Source organism: Pinus tabuliformis, chromosome 9 (assembly GCF_031772625.1).
Source record: "Pinus tabuliformis cultivar Carrire ecotype Pingquan chromosome 9, CPIR1, whole genome shotgun sequence".
Lineage (NCBI taxonomy): Eukaryota > Viridiplantae > Streptophyta > Pinopsida > Pinales > Pinaceae > Pinus > Pinus tabuliformis.
The window spans coordinates 1,097,615,625-1,097,642,926 of record NC_142307.1 but is presented as its reverse complement, the minus strand read 5'-3'; the positions used below and the strand labels follow the sequence as shown (position 1 = coordinate 1,097,642,926).

General features: G+C 37.1%; 2 protein-coding genes across 2 annotated transcripts; one reads left to right on the top strand and one right to left on the bottom strand.

The window, feature by feature from the left end:
• Positions 1–305: 305 nt before the first annotated feature.
• Positions 306–1,903, top strand: LOC149152500 (alcohol dehydrogenase class-3-like). The gene is made up of 7 exons (XM_089443499.1): positions 306–500; positions 635–684; positions 775–1,100; positions 1,202–1,284; positions 1,401–1,476; positions 1,620–1,681; positions 1,766–1,903. The coding sequence occupies exons 1-7, from the start codon at positions 432–434 to the stop codon at positions 1,901–1,903; spliced, it is 804 nt and encodes a 267-aa protein (XP_089299625.1). The 5' UTR covers positions 306–431.
• A 306-nt stretch (positions 1,904–2,209) lies between these two features.
• On the bottom strand, positions 2,210–2,671 carry LOC149152499 (protein EXECUTER 2, chloroplastic-like). The gene has a single exon (XM_089443498.1). It carries the CDS (start codon positions 2,669–2,671, stop codon positions 2,210–2,212), a length of 462 nt encoding a protein of 153 aa, XP_089299624.1.
• Positions 2,672–27,302: the final 24,631 nt, after the last annotated feature.

Genomic DNA, 27,302 nt, shown 5'->3' with positions numbered 1-27,302 from the left:
GAGTATCTAATAGAGACTATTCTGTGATGGTTTCAGAGGCTTTTCGTGGGCTTTTCTTTTGGTAAAATTAGGCATCACCATGGTATCACCCAGACCTGGAAATGAATTTGCATTGTGGGAGTCTACTTCCAATGCTCTTGTGCCTGAAGAAAGTGTTAGCCATCTAAGCTGGTGGATTCAAAAACTAGATACAAGCTGTAATGGCAAAGATTGTCTCTTGCCTCAGAAAAGTACTCATGGCAAAGTTATCACTTGCCTAGGTATAGTTTTGCATATGCATAAATTATGTAGTTAGATTCTATTCCTAGAGGTTTCAGTTCAGAATTAGCAACATTAAGAGATGCATTGTGACCTGATAAGCAGCTGCAGTAGCATGGGAAGCTAAGCAGCCACTGGTTATTGAAGAAATTCAAGTAGATCCACCACAGGCTATGGAAGTCTGTATCAAAATCACCCACACATCCCTCTGTCATACTGACATTACATTCTGGAATGGCGGGGTAATCAGTAACGTGGTTTCAAGCTTGTTATGCTATATATTTTCCATGAAGGTTGTGGAGCTTGTTATGCTTGTTATTGGTACTCATTGCTGGCCATAATTGTTTTACTTCAAACGGCTTATGTATGTCTGCAGGATGAAAACATGCAAAATTTTCCTTGCATACTTGGACACGAGGGTGCTGGGTAAACCTTTGTTAGTTACAGTTAATATGAGTCTGATTATATGTTTTTGAAACAAATTACGAAATAAGAGCATACAATTTATGATTGCAGGATAGTAGAGAGCGTGGGAGAAGGCGTGACAGATATTAAGGTTGGAGACCATATAATTCCCTTGTTCACAGGAGAGTGTGGAGATTGTGCATTCTGTAAATCTAAGAAGACTAATCTGTGTGATAAATTCAAAATCGATCTCACAAGAAAAGTGATGAGAAACGATGGAAAGGTGCGTTTCTCAATCATGGGATTGCCCATTTACCATTTCATGTCCACTTCTACATTTAGTGAATACACAGTTGTTGACTATGCTTGCATTGCCAAAATCAATCCAGAAGGTCCACTAGACAAAGCATGCTTGTTTGGTTGTGGAATAGCCACTGGTATATTTACTGGGACATTTTTTATGCATCTAAGCCTCAATATTGGAGCTACAATATTCAACTTACAATTAGAATGAGAAATATCTCTTTTGATTGTTCAGGTGTTAGCGTTGTTTTCAACACAGCTGTCATCCAAAGTGGATCAACTGTGGCCATTTTTGGCCTTGGTACCGTTGGCCTTGCTGTTAGTAATATCGTCCTGACACTAGTTCAGTTTTATGTGATATTCTCTACAAACGATTTCAGATTTCATGATATTCTCTAAAGTGTACTCATGATGTTTTCATGGGCACTCTGTAGGTCGCAACAGGTGCAAGAATGAGAGGTGCCTCCAAGATAATTGGTATTGACACAAATTCAAGCAAGTTCATCAAAGGTAAAATGGATTCTCCTATGAAGATCAGACAACCATACATTTTTTGAGTCCTAATTATGTAGAACCAACTAAACTGAATATCATCATAACTGAGACCAGGGAATTAAGTAGAAACTCACCAATTAACTTCATTTCCAATGCAGCGAAAGCCTTGGGCGTGACTGAATGCATTAATCCAAAAGACCATGAAAAGCCCATTCAAGAGGTAAGTTAAATGCTTTTTTTCTTAATAAAATGTTCACAGATTTATCTTTGGTTCACGATAAGGAGAAAGTTATATTTATGTCAGGTAATAGCAGAGAAGACACAAGGAGGTGTGGATTATAGCTTCGAATGCATTGGAAATACAAGTGTTTTGTATCAGTCTTTCTTGGCTACTCGGGAGGTAAAACAGCTAGTCTTTTTCCCTTTTTTAATAGTGATGTAGATTGATGGAGAATCGTTATCAGCTGCAACTATTACATTAGGAACAATTATTCCATAAATATCATTAACATACAGTTAAAATAAATATCAGTAATGGACAGTTACAAAAAATTGAAACTTTAATTTTATATAATTAGAAAACAAATTGTTAACCAAACCATTCAAACTAAAATCTCTTAGAATCTGTCTCAATTCTATATAATTGAAAAATAAATGGTTTCCCAAACCACTCTCACTAATTTGAAAACCCTTCTCTTTACCAAGTCATCTCATTCAAAGTTTCATCATCCTTCTCTTTATTGACATCCTAGATTAACTGCTCAAAAACCCCTGAGATTATATCTGTGTTTTCCTGTTCTAGAGTCACAACTTTCAACACCTTGAATTTTAGGCTAGGCATCCCAGCTTTAAGATATTTAAGAACCCATCTCAATCCCTCATCTCCCACATCTGCATCATAATTTTTCTGTGTCAGTATCTGAGTCTTCAGTAGCTTTAGGTGATACTGAAAAGGAAGCATCTGTAGATTGTCCATTCTGCTGCAAGTAGACGTGAAGTAGACCACCTGCTCCTTGTATTTTTGATCACTGTCTTTTGTTATGAAAATTTCAAACAAAGGAACACCTGGAGCTCCTACAGCTAGATGCCTTGCATTGTAACCCTTGGCAACAAATCTCTCATGTTGAGAATCAATATGGACGGTTCTACCATATGGATCATTTGCACCCTCTGCCAAACTAGCCCACCATCCAATGTCATGTTTAATCATTCCTTGTAAACCTAAAGTACAATGATCATGTGATGGAACCAGTATAGGATCTGAAGTGCATCGATAGTTCCCTGAAACGGAATTAGCCCAATTTGAAGAAGTGGAATATTTTTTAATAATGTGTAATGCCTATATTTAGCCTCCTATTTCCTCTGAATACGGATGAAATCTTCCTTTCACCATATAATTTCTTCGCAACACCTTGAATCTGGTTTAGAAGCCCAGAATTGTGGAAACAACAGAGCCCACCCAACGTAAGAGTTTGATTGGGTTACAGTTAATAGGATAAACTAAACCATTATAGGTAGAAAGAAGAGGTGGTTTCTTTGATGATCTATGTTGTGATTTGGAGTGTGGCCAAGAACTAGTAGACTTGGGAGATAATTGAAGATTTTCAAACCATCATAATAATAATCCTGTATAAAATTTTGAGAGCAATTGCAACCTTAAACACCAATTTTTTTTTCCCATATAAATAATTTTTAACAAAAATCTATATGTGATAACAGGTCTGAGGTAAGGTTTTAGGGCCACAGGTGCAACATTGCATGGAGGACTATTTGAAGGCCGAGAGGCCTATTGTAGGGCCTTCTCTTCAAGTTGCAGGTGCACAGAGACTAGCGCAGGTGGAGAAAAGGGTGTTAACCCTTGAACAAAGTTTGGAGCTCTTGCTGTAGCAAAATCGTGGGTTGTAGGGTGCCTTGTGTAGGTTTCCAAAGACTAAAACAATGAGTGGGAAGGCTATAGGGGTCTATTTTACAGCTACAACAAAATTAAATTAGAGTTGTCAGAATCTATTAGCTCAGAATTATGTTTTCAACTTCTGCTTGAATTAGAGGCAACTAAGTTGGACTAAATCTTGCGTTTTATAGGCAACTAAGTTAGACTAGAGTTGATCAAAACCTTTTTAGCGTGGAATTTTGTTTCAAACTTCTGTTTGTATTAGATACAACAAAGTTTGATCAAATGCTGCATATTTCTGTTGTCTCAGAGTAAGTTCAGAGGTTCGAAAGAAAATTGTGTGCCTTCTCTTCAACTGATTCTGCCATAGCTATTTATTGCAACTTATTGTGACATATTGGTAAAATGATCATTATTCTGATAAATAATTTGTGTTTTTAGAATCGATAGCTACTGCGAAATTATCTTTGGACATGTCAGTAGTTTAACAATTTCATGTAGCAAAATCAGGGACAACTGGTTTAGCTTTGAAGATTCTATAATATATGTCATGGAAGGTGATGTGAGTCCTACTGGTCCTGCCCAACTTGAGCTTCCAAGGTAATAAGCAGATTCCTACACTTGTGCTTTTAGAAGTCCTCAAACCTCATTGGCCTTTTATAACCTTTGGTCTGCAAGTTTTCCATAGAAGCTTTGGGATATTTGTAATCATGGTTGTATATAGAAAAAATGGTTGTTCTCTATTCTAATCTTGACACTGAGAAGACAATATTAATTGAAGTTCTATACAATAATATTAAATGAAGTGTTTATATAAACAATTGGCTTAATCCCTTGGGAAAGAATAGTGAAAGGATCATTTTCAATTTTTGGCAAAGCTTTTCTCCTATCATTTCCTCCTTGGACATTTAAGCCCGTCTTGTGAGCACCTCTATTCATGTAATCATTATATAAAATCTTGGAAGTCTGATCCCATGCTTCTCAACTGGTTTTCAAATTTGAAAGTCCTATATCATGCTTTTCAACTGATTTTGGAATTATAGATGTTTTCTCTAGCATAATTGTCTACATGGATGTTCTCTGGCAGGTCTTTTTTGTAAATTTGATCTTGCATAGGTTGCTTCATTATAGGGTGATAAGGATCTTGGTTCTTGGTGTTCAAGACACTACTTTAATATTGTTTAGCTTAAATTTTCAAGTGATTCTCTGATTATAGAAATTCCAGGGTCATTCCTATTTCAAGGAAGTGATATTAGTTCTTAATATTGTTTCTAGGGTCGTTTCTATTTCCTATATGATGTTAGTTCCAATGTAATCGCTCATTATTTAAAATAGACCTTAAGGAGAAATCCATTATATCTAGCTTGAGTGGGCCTAATGGTTAAGAGCATGTGTTTCCTCCTAAGAGGTCACAGGTTCAAAACTAGAGGGGGTAGAGTATGTATGCCTTCATTGACTTAGCGGTCAAATCACTGTGTGGAGGTGGGTCCCTTGTCACACAAGTAAGGGGGTCTCATACACCAATGTCGTGTCTGGCTTGGTTGTGACCTTAAAATTGGATAATCAAAATATCCTCTAGAAATTTTAGAATTTTATTTCAAAGGTATGAGAGTGCAAGGAAGCCTTGTCTTTAGTGAGGTGCATGATAAGGTAATGCTTGCCTTCAACATGTAGAAAATCTTGTAAGCATTTGGAGGTTTAATTTGGAATACATCATTGTTTTGAGCTAGCCAAATGGAGTGGATCACCTCTACAACCAAAATATTGTCTTATGTTCTAGTTGTAGTCCATTCATTTAATGCCTATGTGTTATCTCCAATCCATTGTTGAATTTTACATATTCTATGAGTGATAGCCCATATCTCATTGGTGAGATGACAGTGAATCAAAAGGTGATTTCATGCTTTTGTGTTATTCCCTTAAGAGTGCATGCATTGGGACTTGTCCATCCTCTTCTTCTAAGCATGTCTAGGTTGGGATTGCACCCTTGATTTGAGATTTGGGGCCCCAACCTTGGTTGTAGATAGTTTTCTTGCATCTAGAGGGTCTAGACTTGTGCTTGAACACCTTATTTGGTACAAACCTATTCATGAAGATTCATCAATTGGTTTTTCATCATCATATAGATCAATTTATATGTTATTTTATATACATGCACATAAGCAATATTCATAAAACATGGTTGATCTTTGTGTGTCTTAGACCATTAAATTCCACAAATCATAGTTAGATGTGCTTGAGTGTGGGTTAAGTAATTGCATTGTGGGAGAACTAATATGCATTGATATCAAAAGAAGAAAGGTACATTGTAGAATGCATGTGGGGTCATAAGAGAGGCATCATGTCACTATACAAAGGATATAAAAATAAAAGGGTATAAAAAATGTGAACAAAAAAATGGATACATACAATATTTAGTGAAAATAGGGGTTTTTTAAATTTGGAAGGTGTATTGGATTTATATTGGTAGGGGTTAAATAATGTGATTTTTAGATGTATTTTCTAGTATGTAGTCAAATTAAGGGTATTGTTTAGTATGCCATGAACGCACGTGCTATGTCAAAGGTTCAGTGAGTGAAGCCCTTGTGATGAATCCTTATGAAGGGTTGGCCGCCACAAACTAGCGCGTAGAATCTTCTGTGTGGTTGCTTTTCCTGTGTAATGTCCTCCTGCGGCTCCCCCATGAGTGTTAGCAAGGATACTGCTCCTTTCAAACTCCGGTACATAACGTCACAATATTTCATCAGACCCCATTTTGTACAAGTGTCTTGCAATGATGGAGAAGTCTATCACGCGCACCACTAACTCCTTCTATTGGCTTGTATACCCTTCTGGAGCAGTTCCCGTCGTGAGGAAGTGTATGATATCTTCAAAGTGGCTATCTGCGATGTGCACTACAAAGAGCTGTGCATTAGGTAGCCCCTCCTCCAAATTAGTATGTTCCTCTCCCGTTTCAATGCACGATAGATGATCAGGTCCTATGTTTAGTCGTCCTGTCTTCACAGTAACTTCAAAATCGTACTCCTAGAACAACAACAACCACCTACATCTTTTCCCCCCCAACACAGGCTTGTTGACCAGGTACTTCAACGAGGAATGATCTATATACATTTTAAAGTGTTTGCCCTGTTATCTCAAAATCAGACCCTGATAGGCTGTAGACCAGGAAGACTTCAAGTAACTATTTCAAACCAATCTTTAGCTAAGGCTTAGCCTCCTCAGCCTGAGAGGGCTCTCTCGAAGAGTTAATGATTTGGATTAAATATATGAATAGATGGCTAACTCTATGGTTTGTAATTGTATATGTTTATAGGTTGAAAGATGAAGGCTGGCTACCATTGGGCTATGGAGTCAAAGTATGTTTCCATACTACATCAAGATCAGCTTAACATGATGTCAGGGCATAGAGAGTTTTTATGCATCAACAAAACAAAGATACAATGCAAGGAAACACAGTTGACAAATACATGAAGGAAGTTAGAGCATGATTGATGAGTTCTAAGTAACATGTATTCATACCACTGCAAGTAAGTGAAAGAGGAAAGCCATGAGATAATATGACATTAAAAACTCTCTTTGAATCCTGAATAGTGAAGCCAAAGCATTCTAGCTAGCATGGAAGTCAAGGCATTATAGAGTTCAAGTGCAGAAATGAAAATACAAAACAGTGAAACATAATTAGTTTATCTATGAAGGAAGTCAGAGCATCATTTATGAGTTCTGAGCATCATAAATAAACATCTCTGCAATGTAAGTATCGGAAGATGCCATCATAACAATAACATACAAGAACTCTTCATGAACCTTGAGTTGTCTAAGTAGAAATCTGCATTAGGTTAAAAATATACATAGTCTGCACATAGAGCAGCAACTGAGCCAAAAGTCTCCAACCCTTTGCTAATTCGACCTCTTGCTCTATATAAAGAATTTAAAATTAGGATTCCATCATCCCTCATCAAGAGAATTCGAATTTTCCATCAGTGGCACCTATTCTAACCATAAAACAAACCATTAATTAGAACTAGCTGTTAACTAGGAGTGCTAGTGACCTAATACAACTAGGAGTGTAACTCCTTATTATGATTACAAGAACCTTGTCTAAGCATTTAAAACATTATTTGACACCTAAAACTCCATGAGGTCGAATTTGATGAAGCCTCCCACGTAGTCACCCAACTGCTGATGAGAAACCCTAGAAATTAGGGAACATGTTTCCTTGTTTTTAGGTTTAGATCCTTGAAAATTGGCACGTGGGACAGAGCCTTTATCTCCTCATCCATGACACATTTTACAAAAATTAAGGAGGTTTGTGTAGCCCATGTTGTCCGGAACAAAAACCTCTCATGGTTTTTTAAAACATTCCTCCAGCGGTCCAGAATCTGTCCTTGAAAAACACGTGTCAAACAGGAAAAATCCATTTTCTCAAATTAGGGTCTCAATGAAGGCTTAGTATCTCCCAACTGAAAACACTTATGGAGAAAGTGAGATAGGTTATTTTATATGGAGAGAGGATGAAGCTAAACCTCTTTCAGAATTCCAAAATACCTTTTCATGTGACCAATAAATGATCTTGAAAACGACTGCTAAAACCAGAAGACCAAGCTTGACTTTCAGCAGTTTCATAACGCAAGTTTAACCATAAATTCCTCCCACCTCAGAATGGATTTGAAGAAAATGAAAGAGGTTTTTGTAGTTTGGTATGTTAGGAATAAAATACTCTTTTAGTTTCCAAAATTTATTTTTCAGATGCTCAGAACCCCTTCTGGAAGTTTACTAGTAAACGCAGAAAGCATAATTTTTTATGCTCAAACAAGCTTTTTCAGGGATTTCGTAGCGCGCTACGAAAACACTGATTTTGTAGCTCAAAACATGATTTTTACACTGTCTACACTACGAAAACATGGATTCGTAGCTATTTTTAAAATTTCTCCAAAGTAATGTGAGATATGACTCCCAAACTCATGGTGAGGCTTCTAGGACATGGAATGAGGCTGTCAAACTTTGATGGAAAAGAGATATGACCTTGAAAGACTTCTAACGTTATGACCTAACTCTTAAAGCATGAAATGACCTAGAGACCCTTTAACACCATGACTAAAAGAAGGGTTTGTAAATGAGAATGACAGTAATTGTGATGAGATGACTCAAAACTTATAAGACTATGATTAGAAACAAGGCAACTTACCAAAGCTTAGAGACAAAGATTTTAGGGTGATAACAGTGGCTCCACTAGGGATAGTGTGCCCTTATGGTATACTAAGAACTTGTAGCTCCAGTGCCACTATCCATCCTCTAGAATAAAACTCTGAACCTCTGCCCAATTTTCTCCTCAAGCCTTTTATGTTTTCTGAACAAAGAATTCAAACTGCACCTATTGAAACAGATGCTCAGTCAACCTACCCTAAGCTTATTTGCACATTCCTACCTACCCTATCAGCTGCATTCTCCAATTGTAGCTCAAGGAAAATGAAACTTCCAATGAAGCCAATCATCAATCTGATCTGAAACTTGGATCTCCTTACTGTGCTTGAAGCATAAATAAACTAGATACTGAAATAACCAAGGAAGCATGAGGTGTAACTGTTCTTCAAGATGAACATATAACTAGAAGCCTGAACAGTAAATCTTTTCCATGTAGTCAGCTATAGGGTCAAAAAACACATGGTTAGTTTGATGATTCTCATAACATTCTATATCTTCAAACAACTTATCCTCAGCCACACCAAATTTATTTGATATGCTATCCAACTGCCTTTCTGAATGATGCCCACAAACAATGTAATTTTCTTCATTATAAAGATCATTCTTTGATGCAAGCTGCTGCAAGGAATCACAAAAATGAACAACCTTTTCCTCCGCTTGAGGGTCATAAAAAATTTCTTCCAGTATTTCTTCTTGTTGTGTGTAATCATTTTCATCTTCATTATGATTCGAAGACTGAGAAGTTTGCTACATCTCTACATCAACATGGTTTTCATAAGTAAACCCTGGTTGATCTTCATGGTGCATTTCATAGGATGTTATCCTTTCTTCTTGTTGTTGAAATATATTGTTATGAAGAGCCTCTAAAATTTCTTCATCCATAAATTCATCATCATCATAACAATCCTTCAAATATTGAATAAAACTCATAGAATGTTTACAACAGTCTTTGACCAACAATAAGGAGGGATGACACTCTTTATACATGTCATAGAATACATCATGGAAATCAGCAAGAGAATATAATGAACCATTTTCCAAACTTTTATACCAAGACCATGTTTTTCCTTCTAAAGTGGTCATAAACATCCTCATGAGACAATCCTCAGGAAACTGAACCTTAAGATTGCGTACATGCATATGAAACCTAACCAAATGAAGAGCAGCATTGTCTTTCTTTTCATCTTTGAATATTGGAAGATCCTCTAACCAATCAACCTTTGGCATAGGATTTGGAAAACCAGGGATATGAGACCGATTCATAGGAGCATACCTGGCATTCATTCTTGCAGTGGAACTCATCTTGTAACTTCATCAATCTACTGATCTTCTAGCAGTGGAGTCACCTACCAATTTATTATTTAATGTGTGGAGTCACCAAGGTAGTTTTGCAGCCTCAAAAATATGTTTGAGCTCCTGCTACCTTCAGAAGTTCAACCATTGATTTCGGGAATGAATAATCTTCAGACTCTCGGCAGACGCACCAAAATGTTATCTCAAAATCAGACCTGATAGGCTGTAGACCAGGAAGACTTCAAGTAACTGTTTCAAACCAATCTTTTAGCTAAGGCTTAGCCTCCTCAGCCTGAGAGGGCTCTCTTGAAGGGTTAATGATTTGGATTAAAGATATGAATAGATGGCTAACTCTATGGTTTGTAATTGTATATGTTTATAGGTTGAAAGATGAAGTCTAGCTACCATTGGGCTATGGAGTCAAAGTATGTTTCCATACTACATCAAGATCAGCTTAACATGAAGTCAGGGCATAGAGAGTTTTTATGCATCAACAAAACAAAGATACAATGCAAGGAAACACAATTGACAAATACATGAAGGAAGTTAGAGCATGATTGATGAGTTCTAAGTAACATGTATTCATAACACTGCAAGTAAGTGAAAGAGGAAAGCCATGAGAGAATATGAAATTAAAAACTCTCTTTGAATCCTGAATAGTGAAGCCAAAGCATTCTAGCTAGCATGGAAGTCAAGGCATTATAGAGTTCAAGTGCAGAAATGAAAATACAAAACAGTGAAACATAGTTAGTTTATCTATGAAGGAAGTCAGAGCATCATTGATGAGTTCTGAGCATCATAACTAACATCGCTTCAATGTAAGTATTGGAAGATGCCATCATAACAATAACATACAAGAACTCTTCATGAATCTTGAGTTGTCTAAGTAGAAATCTGCATTAGGTTAAAAATATACGTAGTCTGCACATAGAGCAGCAGCTGAACCAAAAAGTCTCCAACCCTTTGATAATTCGACCTATTGCTCTATATAAAGCATTTAAAATTAGGATTCCATCATCCATCATCAAGAGAATTCGAATTTTCCATCAGTGACACCTATTCTAACCATAAAACAAACCATTAATTAGAACTAGCTGTTAACTAGGAGTGCTAGTGACCTAATACAACTAGGAGTGTAACTCCTTATTATGATTACAACAACCTTATCTAAGAATTTAAAACATTATTTGACACCTAAAACTCCATGAGTTCGAATTTGATGAAGCCTCCCACGTAGTCACCCAACTGCTGATGAGAAACCTTAGAAATTAGGGAACACGTTTCCCTGTTTTTAGGTTTAGATCCTTGAAAATTGGCACGTGGGACAGAGCCTTTATCTCCTCATCCATGACACATTTTACGAAACTGGAAGAGGTTTGTGTAGCCCATGTTTTCTGGAACAAAAAAATCTCATGGTTTCTTAAAACATTCCTCCAGCTGTCCAGAATCTATCCTTGAAAAACACGTGTCAAACAGGAAAAATCCATTTTCTGAAATTAGGGTCTCAATGAAGGCTTAGTATCTCCCAACTGAAAACACTTATGGAGAAAGTGAGATAGGTTATTATATCTGGAGAGTGGATGAAGATAATTCTCTTTCATAATTCCAAAATACCTTTGCATGTGACCAAGAACTGATCTTGAGAAAGACTGCTAAAACCAAAAGACCAAGCTTGACTTTCAACAGTTTCGTAGTGCAAGTTTAACCATAAATTCGTCCCACCTCAGAATGGATTTGAAGAAAATGAAAGAGGTTTTTGTAGTTTGGTATGTTAGGAATAAAAGCCTCTTTTATGTTTCAAAATTTAGTTCTCAGATGCTCAGAACCCCTTCTGGAAGTTTACTAGTAAACGCAGAAAGCAAAGTTTTTTATGCTGAAACAGGCTTTTTCAGGGATTTCGTAGCGCGCTACGAAAACACTAATTTCATAGCGCAAAACATGATTTTTACACTGTCTGCGCTACGAAAATGTAGATTCTTAGCTAGTTTGAAAATTTCTCCAAAGTAATGTGAGATATGACTTCCAAACTCATGGTGAGGCTTCTAGGACATGGAATGAGGCTGTCAAACTTTGATGGAAAAGAGATATGACCTTGAAAGACTTCTAACGTTATGACCTAACTCTTAAAGAATGAAATGACCTAGAGACCCTTTAACACCATGACTAAAAGAAGGGTTTGTAAATGAGAATGACACTAATTGTGATGAGATGACTCAAAACTTATAAGACTATGATTAGAAACAAGGCAACTTACCAAAGCTTAGAGACAAAGATTTTAGGGTGATAACACGCCCAAAAAATAGTGCCTGAACTTTTGGAGTGCGTACACCAGGTCTAATCTTTCATGCTCTATCGTGGAATAATTTTTCTCTGCTTTAGACAACTTCCTACTTGCGAACACTATAGGGTGATCCAGTTCTCCCTCATCGGCCTGTGTCAGCACGACCCCCTACGTAATACATGATGCATCTACATGCACATGAAATTCCTTCTTCCAGTCCAGGAAGACTAGGATCGATAGGGTGACCATTTTATTTTTCAGCACATTCAAGCTCTTTTGACATTCATCATTCCAACAGAACGTAGCATCCTTTTTCAACAATTTCTCCATAGTGATCTAGGCATAGCTCTTGATGAACTTCCTATAATATCCGGTATGTCCTAGAGTTGCATGCAACTGTTTCCCATTCCTTGGTGCCTCCAAGTTGATTATCACTACAATCTTCGTAGGGTCTACCATCAACCCTTGTTTGCATACCACATGACCCAGCAGGATCCCAAAAGGGATACAAAACATACACTTCTTTAGATTGAGAGCGATTTGGTATCTCTGACATGTATCTAGCATGAAGCACAGACTTTCCACATGGCACTTGACCAATCCAAACACTATCCAATTGTCAAAGTATACCTCCAGAAACTTATGAATGAAGTCTTTGAATGTCGCAATGACTACATGCGAAAATATTGCTAGCTCATTCTTCAATCCAAAAGGCATTACGGTGTACTGAAAACATCCCCATTCAGTCATGAAGGTCATCTTGCTTCTATCCTCAGGAACGATTTTGATTTGATGGTACCCAGAAAACCCCTCAGTGAAAGAGTATGGTTCTTGGCCACCTACATTATCCAGGACCTCATCAGTGAACGGGGTCGAGAAAGGATCATGCACACAAGCGTCATTCAATTTCCACGGATATCCTTATTTCTTCTTTCTGTTTATTTTCCTGAAACACTTTCGGGCTTACCCAATTAGATTCTTACATTGGTTCAATAATTGTTGCGCAAGCATCTTATCTAACTCAGCGCAAATCCTTTCCTTATACTTCGGATTAAGGCGGTAAGGTATTTTTTTTTACATGTTTTGTGTCCGGTTTTAGCGTGATCTTCATGACACCTAGGTCTCCTATAATTCCCTTCATATTAGAAAACTTCATGTGTAACAAATCCTGATATTCATGGAGGATCTTAGCAACCTTGTCTACTATCGCATCATCCCAATAGTCCCCAATCTTTGCGAATTTTGACTCCGCCTTTGTGCCAATGTTGACCTACCTAGTTTTTAGCGACGCGATTATGTCTGGATCCTCTATCTATGGACCTTCAACCTCGCGGAGACCCTCAGTTTCCAGAATATTAATATTTTTGGGATCCTTGTCTTCTTCTTTAGTGGTCACGTTGTAGCATTCCAACATGTGGTTTAGCTACGTAGTCCAATCAGGTTGAATCATGTCTAAAGGATCTTGCAGTATCCTAAAGATCACTGCTTTAACCTCCTGTAGCACCATGTCAACACAGTCAAACCCATACTCAAATATGAACGTCAATATAAACCCCTGACACAAGATGTCCCATTCTTCAGTGCCATGACGGAGCTTTGTTTCCAAGTACCAATTCATTAGTGTGGCATCCACGGTATGAAAAAACAGATGCACCCATTCAATTTGGGGCTCTGCTCCATAAACCTTAGTCCATTTGGCTAGGTGATCACGCGGATCATCCCTTCCATCATACTTGTCTGTCATCTACACTTTCGTCTGTCTAAAATTTATTCTCATCATCCTCCTATAGTTGTGCCAATCACAGAAATTATCCTTGTGCATACCCCAACATCTTGCGGGTGTAGAGTGTAGTACTAAGTCCAAGGCCTGGAGGTGATGTTTCTCTGGAACTTCTCTCTCAAATGCATCCAAAAAGCGATCAAAATCAGTTAGCCCATCATAGTGAGGGAGATCCCTTACTTTTGATGATGCGCAGTGCAATGACTTGGTCATCATATTACAACGCAATGTAGATACTTCATGCAGCTGGTTCTGCTAGTTCTCTAATTCTTCGTCCAAATCTGATGTGTAGGAGCTCTCGCGGTCCCATGGGATATGCCCATTTTCTATCGGATTTACCTAATATTGGTCTCGCACCATTATCTTGTAAATATGGTCCAAATTGTCATCACTTTCATAATCACAGACTGGTTCTATATAGCGCGGTCCTTCTACAGGATCCAGTGGCACTACTACGCCTAGCGACTTATTTTCAAATATCATCTTTCGCTTCTTCAGGTTGATTACCTCATTCATGTCAATGGCCCAATTGACTCTAAGGAGCACAAGGTAGGGATTTCTATCATCCACAATCTCTATTACCTCAAAATCTGCCAGTGCGCTCGTGCCTTCGATGTCAACTGTCACCCCTTTTAGCCTTCCCATCGAGATAATTTTTTATTGATTTTCAATCCTTAACTGAACCGGAGACCATTAGAGCATATGTCTCCCCATTCCTTCCCATGTCTTCTTTGGCAAAACATTTGCATCGGACCCTATATCTAGGATAACTTGGTCCATTTCATATTCCCCTATATGCGCGGTGAGTCTCATCTCATGCCCGGTCCTTTCCTTATGATTGCCAAGATTTCTTACTACACATGGTTCGTCAGTAGTGCCATCCTTGCTAGCACACTGATTGATAAGTTCCGGCAGGCCCTTCACAACCTTACTATTGCGGAGCAGTTTCATGCGGGTCTCCAAGAACATGGTAATCATGGATGGGTCCATTTCTTCAACTGGTTTCTCCCGACTTCCTGAGGTAGAGACCTCAATGAATCTTTTCTTTACTTCCATAAATGTTTCTTTTGCATGCTCCAAATCAAACCTAGTCTCCTTTTCTGGTGCTTTGTGGATCCATTCTCCTTCTGCAGGCTGCTTCCCCTTATCCTCCCTAGTCATTGTTCCACTTCATAGCATAATGTTTACCTTATAGTCTTCCTTGCGAGGCTCAACCCTTGTCATCTGGAGGTTCTGTATTGGCTGTAGAGGCTATGCCCCCTTTTCACGAATCTTAGCCAACAATATAGGGCAATCCTCAATCGCATGGTAAAGCTGAGTACAATAGTGGCATGGAAATCACGTTAGATTTAGATAGTCCCTCGCGTAGTGTCCTGGGCCTCCACAATTGTAAAATATCAGTTGTCCTCAGCCTCTACTTGTCCCCCCTCCACCTCGGTCTGAACTACACCCCTGATACTCACCTCAGATTCCCCCAACGCCTTGGTCTCGAGGTTGTGTTTCTACCTACACCCTATATGAAGGTGTCCTATCCATCATTAATTCGTAACTACAACAATTTCACTCATCATGGCCTACTGATTAATAGAAATTGCAGAAGATATTTTGTGGTGTCCGTACACATTTTTGCAACAAATGGCAATTGTTGGTCGCATGTTTCCCAGTCACCTGGCATATAACATACCATAGCACAGGCCCTTCACTTGGCCCTACTGCAGCTTCCGACCGTAGAGGTATTGGTCCCCCTGCTACTACATAGTTCGCAAAGACTAGACAGTGATCCTTTTCATGCCCCTGAACTTTGCATTTTAAGCACCAAACTTCTTCGTGCACCTTTGGCTGAGTTGTTCTATCCTTCTTCAAACTTTGCATTTCAAGGCAAAGTTTTTGCAACTACGCATGAATCTATTGAACCCCCATATTATCATCCTACATTGGTGTCTCATGCAGTATCATCATGATTTCTAGGGCTTCTGCCTTGGTCCCAATCTTCTGTTGTGATAGAGAAACCCTTAGGTGGGGCAAGAGCGAGGCCACAAACCATTCATGGTGTTGCCCATCAGTTAGGTTCATGTTGGCTTCATGGATTGTACACTTCAATATTTGATCCAAATCCTAGGGCATCTCCCCAAGCTTCATCATGATCTCCTTTAATCCCACAATCAACTGCGCTTGAGACTTAGGTCTATTGAATTCTCTATTAAGAGTAGTTTGGATATCTCCCAATGCGAACGTTGGGTTATCAGTACTGTACTTAATGTACCACATTAGTGCGAGGTCCTACAAAGCACTAACCAGCATGGCTTTCTTCATTTGGTCATCCGTGATACCTGAGCTTCCCATATAGCCTTCACGACGAACCAAAACTGATCGGGATCTTCATTTCCGACACCCTTGACTACAGGTAGCTTTACGTAGTTCGCCATGTTGAACAACGATGGAGGTGGGGGTGGTGTGGGTGATGGGGTGAGTGGTGCGGATGAGGACGAAGACAGTGTGGATGGATGGGACGAGGATGGAGGTGGTGTAGGTATTCGTGGGAACCCTTGTCTTATCAGCTAAACAATGCTTAGTGGAGAAGACTGCACTGCTCCTTTGTCATCACCTAAAGGAGGTTTGATTAGTGGGCTATACTCAGGACCTTTTCTTCCTCCGTCCCTAAAATACTTTCCAATTCACGTAGCTCCAAACATCAAGGTAACCGCATGACCCACTTTTCACACAAGAGAATCTTAATCCAAGTATTTAGTGACTTCAAATACTTACCTTGCGGTCCTTTAGATAAGCGTCACTCTGCTTTGCTATAATTGATAGAAGTATTGACCGCAAACTTTGTCACAAATCCTCTTATGACACAGTCAAGCCAATGATCGACAACGTGCGTGATCTTATCTTTAGAGGCTTCCAATCTCCTCACTAACTTTGTTGTCCAAACAATTAGATTGTCAAGCCTCCACCTTCCTTGGCCATCTACTAACTTCACGATCCACTCGTATAACTCAACTGGGAAGGAGCAAAAGAATATTTCATGTATTTCTATTTGCAAATATCTGTCCAACCACTATTCTTTCATCAATCATGGATTCTTGTTCTCTTGTGTCGCGAAGTCATGGACCTTTGTATCTAACTAGTTTTCAATCTCTTTCTTAGTTGGATTCCAATGATACGACATCATACATCTCGTTATGCAGATCTCGATCTCGGCAATGGAATCATTTGTTGCCTTGACGAGACCTGACCCAGGTTTAGCGTTAAGCAACCAAGAAAATCCTTACACTACTGGCCCTTTCGGGATCAATCTGTGGAGCGCAGACTGAAGTCTCACACGAAGCAGTATGGGGGGATGCAGGAACCAAGTTTCCACACCCTGAGATAGTTGTGATGTCGATCTTATACCCTAACCCCTATCTTCACGCAGGTCGATAAGTCTTTAGGGCTTATCAATGTGTTTCTTCTTCTGTCTTTCAGAACCTCTGCGAAGGTATCCGACTGTCCTTTACGCAACCCTAGACAATGATTCAGGCACTTACGCACCTCTGTAACTAGGTTACTGTCTTGTTTCCCAAATTATCTTAAGTATTAGCCAACTTTACCATGCAATTAAGATTATCCTCACGTAAACATATATTATTACTTGTGTTCATGTAACAAATGGAAACATATATTTTCGTGCATCAACTTAACATTATATCTTAAACCCAACATTCAACATAGCATAATCACAACATTTATAACAAAAGTAAAATAATGCTTACACAGGTGGAAAGTACACAATAAGTTCAGAACACTTCTCTTTATTGATGATTTAGATTTTCAATCAGGGAAAATTTTAGGGGCTAATATTTTCCCATGGGATAATTTTCTATACCTTTTCCAAAAAAAATATTCGCTAATTTCCATTTTTTTGTAAAACTGATTCGCCCAAATTTTATAGAATGAAATTATTTTACCCTAAAAATCTCCAAAAAATTATATATAGACTATATACAAATATTATAAATTTGAATATTTTTACAAAAATATCTCCAAACATTTTATTGATTTCATATTATGGACTAGTGGGATTCGCCAAGGTTTCTAAACTTTAAGATAAATTTCCATCCTTAAAATTTTCCCTGTTTTCAATATAGACTCTAACCGCCCTGCGCACACAGCTGTAGGGGTCCGCGCACTCAGCTCCGGACTTCTACCCTAGGCATATAGCACTGTCACCTCAAATTTTGTACAAACCTCGGGTTGATAAATAAAGTTGAGGAGCAGTTGCGAGTTGAAACACTCTTGGTGCAAGACCAGTGCTCACCACCAATCCATCTTGGATTATCTAGAGACTGAAAATATATCATGTACCTATATTCTCTTTTTGATAACTTGAACGTTTCTTATAAGACAAACATCTAACATGATGCATATTGGTTTGGAAATAGTGAGGGATTTTATTTGCTACAAGTTATAGGAATTTTATTCTAAGTCCATAACACAACGAAATCCTTTTGAGGAATCCAACGATTTTGTTTTCCAAAATGTAAGAGTCACTGTCATGGTTGCCAATGATGGTTCCCCATCCTTACTCTTTATTGATACATTTGAAATTTTGGTGGTGGCTTTTTTTTAATAGAAACACAAAGTGAATTTGGAGAACTGAGAATTTGATAATTTTATATTTTTATGTTGTATAATAGCAAATTTAGTACTTAGTTACCTCTACTATCGTGATAAAAAGATATAGAGAGTAGTAGTATTTTCTGAGGGGTTATGCCAACCTAAACACCTTTATGATTGGCACATGTAGACTGGTTCTAAGTTAGGAGCAAAGTACCTTATGGTCTCAAATCCTGAGTTATCTGGACCACCACCTCAGTGGAGACCACCTCCACTTGCAGTCAATACACCTATATAGATCTATATAGGTCTAGTTGCATTTAACACATTGCAAGAAATTTAACATGGTATTCTTCTCAACATTTTGTCTTAGATGGCTAAAGCTTGTGTATCTAAACTGGTACTTCAATTCTTTTGTTTATTTTATAAATGTTTAGATATTTAACATTGTTTATGCTTGTCTTAAATTACATTGATAATCTATTGCTCATGAAATATTCAGATGATATTCTATTTCGGGGATTTATGATATTTGTTTGTAATATTCTTGTTGTTGGTCACTACTTCTAGAGCTTGGATTTACTGGTGGAAAGTCAAAGGAAGTATATGGAAGAGGTGGCCATAAAGGCATAATAATTGTAATATTATCTCCCTCTTCTACTAGTTTACAAGATGCAAAGCAATTAATCAAATATTTTGAAAGTAATAATCATGGGTGGAAATATTGGCTATGAGTTCAATATTCAACTATGAATCAAGAAAATGGTGAAGAGAATCCAGACTTAGTAGACACTGATGAAAAAACAACGCTGAAAAATAGGGTACTCTATGGCTATCTTGCAATAGATGGGGACTTGGAGAAACTTGATGTTGGTACTATAAAAAGGGCTTTAGTAAAATACAAGAAAGATGTAGATGATATAACATATGGTCTAGTCTATGATGGAATTTTTTTGATTTTAAAATGAATAATATAATTAACTTCACAGTAGTTTACTTATATGTATGATTAGGTAGAATTTTTGGTCATGTATGACATCATTTTCGGTTATGGTTTATAAGCTTTAGTGATTCAAAGTGATATTTTTGTAGCACAATGATGTTTATCTATTTCAAGCTACAAATGTGGCTAAGAACTTATGAATTTTGATTATATAGTTTAGAGCATCCATGCTCTTGATTAGATTGCTAGATTTTCAAAATGAGGTTCATCAGTTTATGTACTATGATATGTAGTTTTCTTTCTAATGGTCAACGTCATTTATGGTATAATGAGAAGAGAATAAAACATTTATATTCTTAATTTACCTGAAACTAGTCTTCTAATTATTACTATACTAGATTATGACACCATATTTAGCATGCAATGATCACAATTAGTTTGTCCTTGGTAGGTAAAAGGAAGCCTCTATTAAAATTGAAAACTTAAGTGAGTGAAGTTCCCTAGAAGGAGTTAGTTCTCTAGCAAGAATGTCACCCTGTCTGTTTGTCCAGTTTTTATAGCTGATATGTGCACTAAGAACATATTAAATCACATCCCTTGGATTTTGTAATTATTCATTTAATACTACTAAATGTCATTGTATTCATAATTTCGTAGTTTTTTACTGGAAACTATTTTATAAAGACAATATTATAATCCTATGTCAGTGTTGGCTACTGAAAAGGAATCTTGATTTCTTTTATGAGTATTTAGCTGGTGGAGAGAGCTACCCATTCTTCATAATATGGTAAGTTATTCCTAATATATTCAATTTTGGCACCTCTTTTGTGTCTTTTGCAGGCCTTAAGAATGTTTGATCTTCTTGATTTTTGGCATTCGGTTGTAGTGCTCTCTTAGCTAAGAATTTACACAAGCATAATCCTAACATGTGTATTATTATGTTTTACTTCATAGAGGTTTATTTGCACATGGTGATGAGGAAAAATTGTCAATATAAAACTAAGAATGTGTAGTAAATTCATGTTATAGTATTGATGATGATTTGTTGAAATTAAAATAAAATTTAGCCAATTCTAGGATGCTCTACATACAAGAAAGTGTTTAGTCTTATTCTTTACCAAATAATTTTCTTCACACATAATGATGGAGTGGACTAAGCGATATAAAAATAAGCATATGAAGTTAAATTGATATCATAGTATTGACAATGATTTGTTGAATTTTAACTAAATTCAGTACATTTGAGGTTTTTACACAATATTTGGGTCTAGAGATAAAATTGAAGTAGAGCTACACATAAGTTGTCCAACTGCATTCTCTGTTAACTTTTAAGAAATATAAGAAGGTGAAATGATTTCTAAGACATTATTCATGGAGATTGAGAGGTTTCGCTACAAGAATGATTCATCAAACTATTAGTCACCCATGATTTGGCTATGGAAGTTTGACTTTAACTTCTTAATGCCTTCAGAAGTTACTATACAATGAATCAACTACTGCTCTGATAATTTGTAGAGATTATTAGATTTTATAGATTTCCATATAAAACATATGATATATGAAGACTTCACATTTATAGTTTTTTGTTTCTTTCTGTGATTTGATGTATTATATACCTTTTCGTGTTAAAGTCCATAATTTTAAATTGATCCCACCTTCATTGGTGCTTCTCTCTATTGAGAAACAAAATGTTGCTCTTGATATATTATGAATGTGACTTCAGTTGCAAGTCTTTACATAGTAGCTTCTAGATTTAGGGTGTTGAATTTTAGTCAGAGTAACTTCATGCATTATGAAAGCCTTTGATTTGATGTGATTTAAGAAACTAAAACATTTATGCCAAAATTCCTTTTAAAATCCTTCTTCAAGAATTCCCTTCCCCTGATCCATTGCCGGTAATTTGATTAATTTGAGATGTTGTCTGGTTTAATTCCATTCAATATTTAGTTATAATGATAGTTGTTAAAGCTTTAAATTTTTCTCAAAAAATAAAGCATTTTGTATTACAACTTAAAATGATTCATATTAAATAAATTTATGAATTGTTTGTTCCCTGCACTGACATGAAATTTTTCATTTACAATATAAAGTGTAGTATAACATGTCAAAGAACATTAGGAAAATAAATTTTTCTCTCCACATGAAATAAAGGAGAAAGCTAGAAAACAAGGTGTACCTATTCAAAATGTCTCCTTGCAAAGAAATAGACGGGCATTTTTGTAGTGAAATTTCAATTTTTGATCTCTTTTGTGCTAACTTGACATATTTTATATTCCTAGGTGAAGATGACAAATGATAGTAGACCTTGTGGAGCAAACATCACACCTTTGAACCCACTAACAAAAAGGTCAACTTCAACAAGAAGCTCAAATACACCAAATGTTTCTGAGTGAAATGCATCAATGCGTATAGACTCCTGCTCCATAGGCACATGCATAAAGCCATGCCTATTTAAGGAAAATCCTTTCCCTTACAATTGGTAGCCTCACTTATATTTATGCTTGAGCAATCCTTGTAATCAAGGAATATTGAGGAATGAAACTTTTGATTGCAAGGTCCTCTCTGTGGATGTTTTTACACAAAGAATTATCCATGCTACTCAATAATTGAGAAAAGTTGTGTTTGTCTTATCTCAAGATACTCAACATGTGATTCACAATTCCTCTAGATGCATAAGATATGGTTCAACTTCCTGATTCCATCAAAACAAGGTAGGATGAAGAATGTGATACAAATATTGGGAGTCGGTAGAGCTTCACTCAGACTATTGATCAACAAATTGCAGGGAACCTCCCAAGGCATAAGGAAGACGTGGATGTCTAATAAGAACCGGGGCAAAGTTTGATCCCTGAGCTTCACTAGGTCAAAATAAAAGGGTGTTATTCTTGTCAAAATGATCTGGATATAGAAGTTATTTTTATACAAATGAGAAAAACATGGAGAATTATAAATCCATGTATTTGTATAGGGTGCCATATTCATTTTTTAAGTTGGACCCTTTCAAAGAACAACTACAAGAAATCAAAGAATTGTATGTCTTGTTCCATTTAAAAGAATTACAAATTTTACATGTTTTTTTTTTTTAACTCACATGATTCTCTTCTGCCTTCCCACTTCCGATTTCCCCAAGAATAGACAACGTACTTGCATTAGACACTTCAAGGTGATCCTAAAACTAAGTTCACTGCATACTCTATTTAATTGTGAACTTTCTAGTTAGGATTTATCATACCATCTTGACAGTACCAAAGGATTGTGTTGTCTATATGGAAGATGTGCATAAGCTTCAGAACAAACAAAAATATCAACGTCCTCTTTCAAAACTTTTGCAGGAGCAACAAGAGTGTTTTATGCTGATGGAATTTCTTCGCCAGATACATCTTTGCAAGAAATTTTAGTCAAACCATCACAATTCCATATCAACCTCAGTGGATGTTCTTTCCTGTAGGTGTGACATCTTAGATTCTGGAGAGCTTAAAGGAAATATTTTAATTTCAGAGGATGAGTGCCCCAATGGTTACTTTTCTTTTTAAATTGATCAAAATGGTAAAGCTAAGGATTTTGATCACTACCAACAAAATGAGATGAATGAATATTCAATAGGAACCCAATTATGTGATACTACTTGTTATGCGTTTGAAGCTTCTGTTGTGCCAATTAAAGATACCATTCAAAATATTGCATACATTTCTGCTCCAAATCAGCGACCAATAGTACTATGAATTCTGTTAGTGTGGGGAGTGTGTATGATAAGATGAAGTCAGTAGATAATGTTAACTAGGAAATCCCTTCTATGGATAGAAGCTATCCCTATAGTCCAATGAGTGGATATAGTAACAAGTTAAACAAATACATGCAAAATTCTCCTAGTTTAAATTAGAATGACATGAGAGAGGAAAGATACCCTACCTCACTCCTATGCAGTCACTTTTCAATGTTGATCTTGATCTCCTCAATTCGAAGATCGATCCTCACTGCTCTAATGTAAACGAATACTTGCAAGAGAGATCAAACAAAGACAACAAAGGAAAAACATAATATATGCATTCTAATGTAAACCATACGACAGGTCAAGGAGCATCATACTAAGAAAGTAGTCATTTACACGCTTATGGAAAGTAAACATGCATTGTATTAATAATAAACACAAGAGGGAAGCATACAACCACTGCCTTGATGTTGAAAGCCTCCTTCGGGATGGGTTTCCATGTCCAAGCCAAGACTTCTCAAGCTATCCTTTCTCGTTCACAAACTGGTAGCAATTAGGCACAATTTAGCAGCAACATGACTAATCTACCTTGACCAACCATTTGAGGGTGTAAGGAAATGAATTTATAGGGAAGTAGATGGAGTTAGGGATCAACAAAAGGGGGAATAAGGTCCACATCTTTAGGGGAAGATCCCTAAAGGTAGGATCAATGAATCAAAATGGGAAAACTCGACCATATCCTTATTCAACAACAACCAACTCAACGTTCTTGAGGCTTCTAGTAAGAGAAGCTTCTGCTCCATTTTTGGAGAAATTGCCTGAAGAGGATCAGCGTGGATTTTCCTATCCAAAGTTGCGCTGCCCGCACTAGTCACCAGTTAGACCAAAGGGTACCAACACAGATTTTACTACTAAAAGTAGCATTAGGCTTGCAAATAGGGTTTTTGACAAGCTCTTCTAGAATTACTTCAAGGCATTTTTTCTTCTTTTCTTCATGGATGCTTTGATCAATTCTTTTCATGGTGAATTCATTGACAACTTTTGTCTCTTTGTGGCATTTTGGGCAAAGTTCAACAACTCAGGGTCTGAGACAAGGAGTGCGACAAATTACTATATAAGAGATGCCCCTAAAGCATGAAGTTATAATAGGAAGTGATGGTTGAAGTTCTTTACAAGTCAAGGAAAGGACTTTCGAGAACTACCATCAGGAGACTTGCAAATCAAACATAATACAACATATATGAAATCTCTGAGTAGGTATTTAACAACACACGAATCCACGGCATGGGCGCAACCATCTGACTATAAAGGATCATGTCGATGGATCCATGGCATGGAAACAACCATCCGACTAGAAAGGATCATGTATACAATCATGAATACTAAATAAGTCCACACAACCTAGATTTATTAGATGAAATCCAAGGTCTTCATCTCTCATTAGGGGAATTTTGAGGTCTAAAATGGGCCTCCTAAGAAAAACATGCAACCAAAATAAAATTTATAAGAACCAATAGTATTGAAGATGATGATGTCAACCATGGGGGATGATTCACCATTTTGGAGTAAAAAAGTAAAAATATTAAAAAACAATAAAATAATAAAACTACTTTTTCAACTCGTATTTTCAACTTATCTCCCTAAGGTTTTACTCAAATTTCGAGTGGGAGTATTCATTGGATGAAAATTTTAATTCCTCATCCAAGGAGTACCGATGTTGCATACATTCGATGGCCCCTGCAAAACGAAAAATGAGAAATACATGAAAAAATGTGATTGCAATCATGTTTTTCATGTATTTCTCATTTTTTTGTGTAGCAGGGTCCATTGAACGTATCTGACATGGGTACTCCTTGGATGAGGAATCAAATTATTCATCCAAAAAGTGTTTCCACTCTAAATTTGAGTAAACCCATAGGGGTATAACTTGAAAATACGAGTTGAAAAAATAGTTTTTTCTTTTTACCCTCTAAAATTTGATGATGTGATCTAATCTTATTTTATTATTTCCACTATTATTTTATAATTTCCTTAGGAGGCTAATTTTAGACGTTAAAATTCCTCTAATGGTCATGATCCAACCAAAGTACGAATCTAACCATGTGAATCAACGTGTTAGAGTGGAACATGGTAGAAACCACATGATTATAGTCAATGATGTAAACCGTTAATAGGTACGAGAGAAACCACCAATAGTGACAATGGCTCTCAAGGTACACAAACATAATCCATGAGTGTGAATAAGGAAGCTAAAGTCGGACATTCATAGAATCATCCGATCGAAAGCCAATGATGTGAACCTATTGTTGAATGCGAAGAACCTACCATTGAGGCATGAAAGCCCCAAGGTACTGAAGGGAGTTTCAATATCATCTTCCTAGATAGTGAGTTGAAGTTGACAGAAAGTGATCCATCGAAAGAGGGTCATAATGTTTCCCACATCATCGACATGAAACAAAGGAATTTGTAAATTTGGTGAGAGTGATTCAGAATTTTAGCAGAGAAGGTCAAATGGGGTATAAGAGGTTTGAATTTGCATACGAAACTTCTCTTGAACATATCGGCGACATGACTATGGAGTTTGGAAAAATTTGACTCAAAATGAAATCAATGGTCATGATGATGATAAGTAACGATCAAATGAGAGAAAATGGATTTCCCAAACACAATACGACAAGTGACTAGATCAGGATATCCCAAACCCAATACGAAATGTAGATAAGTGACATGTTCAAGAACTAGATGATGCCTTTCATACAAAATACAAGACACATTTACTTCCATTTCCCCCCTGCTATTTCTAACGAGTACCTCTTTATTTTTAATCACAAGCTTGAAGAGGATACAATATGCTTGTTGTATAAGTTCATCCTTCAGATGAATCCATCATAGTAAGTTTAACGAGCCTTGGGAAGGAGTAGCTCGGTCTTGTCATGGTGACAAGTCCCCCGTTGTTTAAGTTTTACAAGTTCGACAGAGGGGTAACTCAACATATTTTTCATGTTTAAAGAGTTTGAAAAAGAAGAGGAAAATAAAACTACAAAGGTCCCTTTTCGTAGACAGTCTCTTGAATTCGAAAAGATAGAAAAAAATATTCAAGAGAACCTCTTAGCCAGGTGTGACCAAGGTATTCCTTTTTCATACAATAGTCTATGTCAGTTGGTGAGCACCAGTATTGCAGCAATAATGCTGCAACTCCTGGGCTGCCTACTTTACTCTTATCAACCCAGTAGTTTGTAACAAACTTGGAAGTGACGGTGCTATATGCACAAGTACTAGTTCTTACTGTAGGCTGTCACTTGATCAGCTGGCGCAAGATCACTAGGAGCTCAAGCCAACTTCTATGGATTCCAGAAGAAGCTCTATATGTGATGAAAGAAAGGAAAGTTTACTCCACAAAGGCTACTCTAATTGCAGAAAAGAAAAAGACTGAAATGTAAAGTAAACCTAGAAAACCCTATTTAACCAACTAATCCTACTTTTGCAAAAAGCACTATGAAAACCATGAAATGAATGCCATTACCTACTCAAGGAAGTAAACAACATCTACTCAAGCTATTTCTAGAAGTAAATGAGAAAAAAAAACATCTTTTTGTATTTTTATGCGAAATTGACATGCATGTATTTTATTGTGTGTGAAGGTGGAAGCAAATAGGTGGTGTTGAAGGGCAACTTTGGGGTTTGAGGAGATGTAGGATGGTGTAGATGGGTCCTAGGAGGTCTCGGGTGGCCTTCTGGAGGCTTTTCTCACACTCAACCTTCAAAAGAAAGCCTACAGGAAAATCTATAGGAGGACATAGGGGATCTTCAGGAGGTCTACAGGAGGATGCCAAGAGCAGTTTTGAAGGTCTTGAAGGTGTGAGAGAAAGTGGAAAAGGTAGATGAAGGTTGGGATGATGTGTTAGGGTGCTTAGGTTCCACCAAGGATCACTAGGAGAGGGAAATATGATTGGGAGAGAGGAAGAAATCCTATGGAAAAATGCAGAAAACTAAGGCAGATTTGAGGTGAAATTTGGGCGAACTGTAGGGCATGAATCAGGGAGAGAATGTGATGGGTGATAGGCTGACCTATTGTCAGAAGAGCTCTGCTACAAAATGACTGACAGTCAACCAATGAGATCAAACAAGAAAGGAAATGAGTAT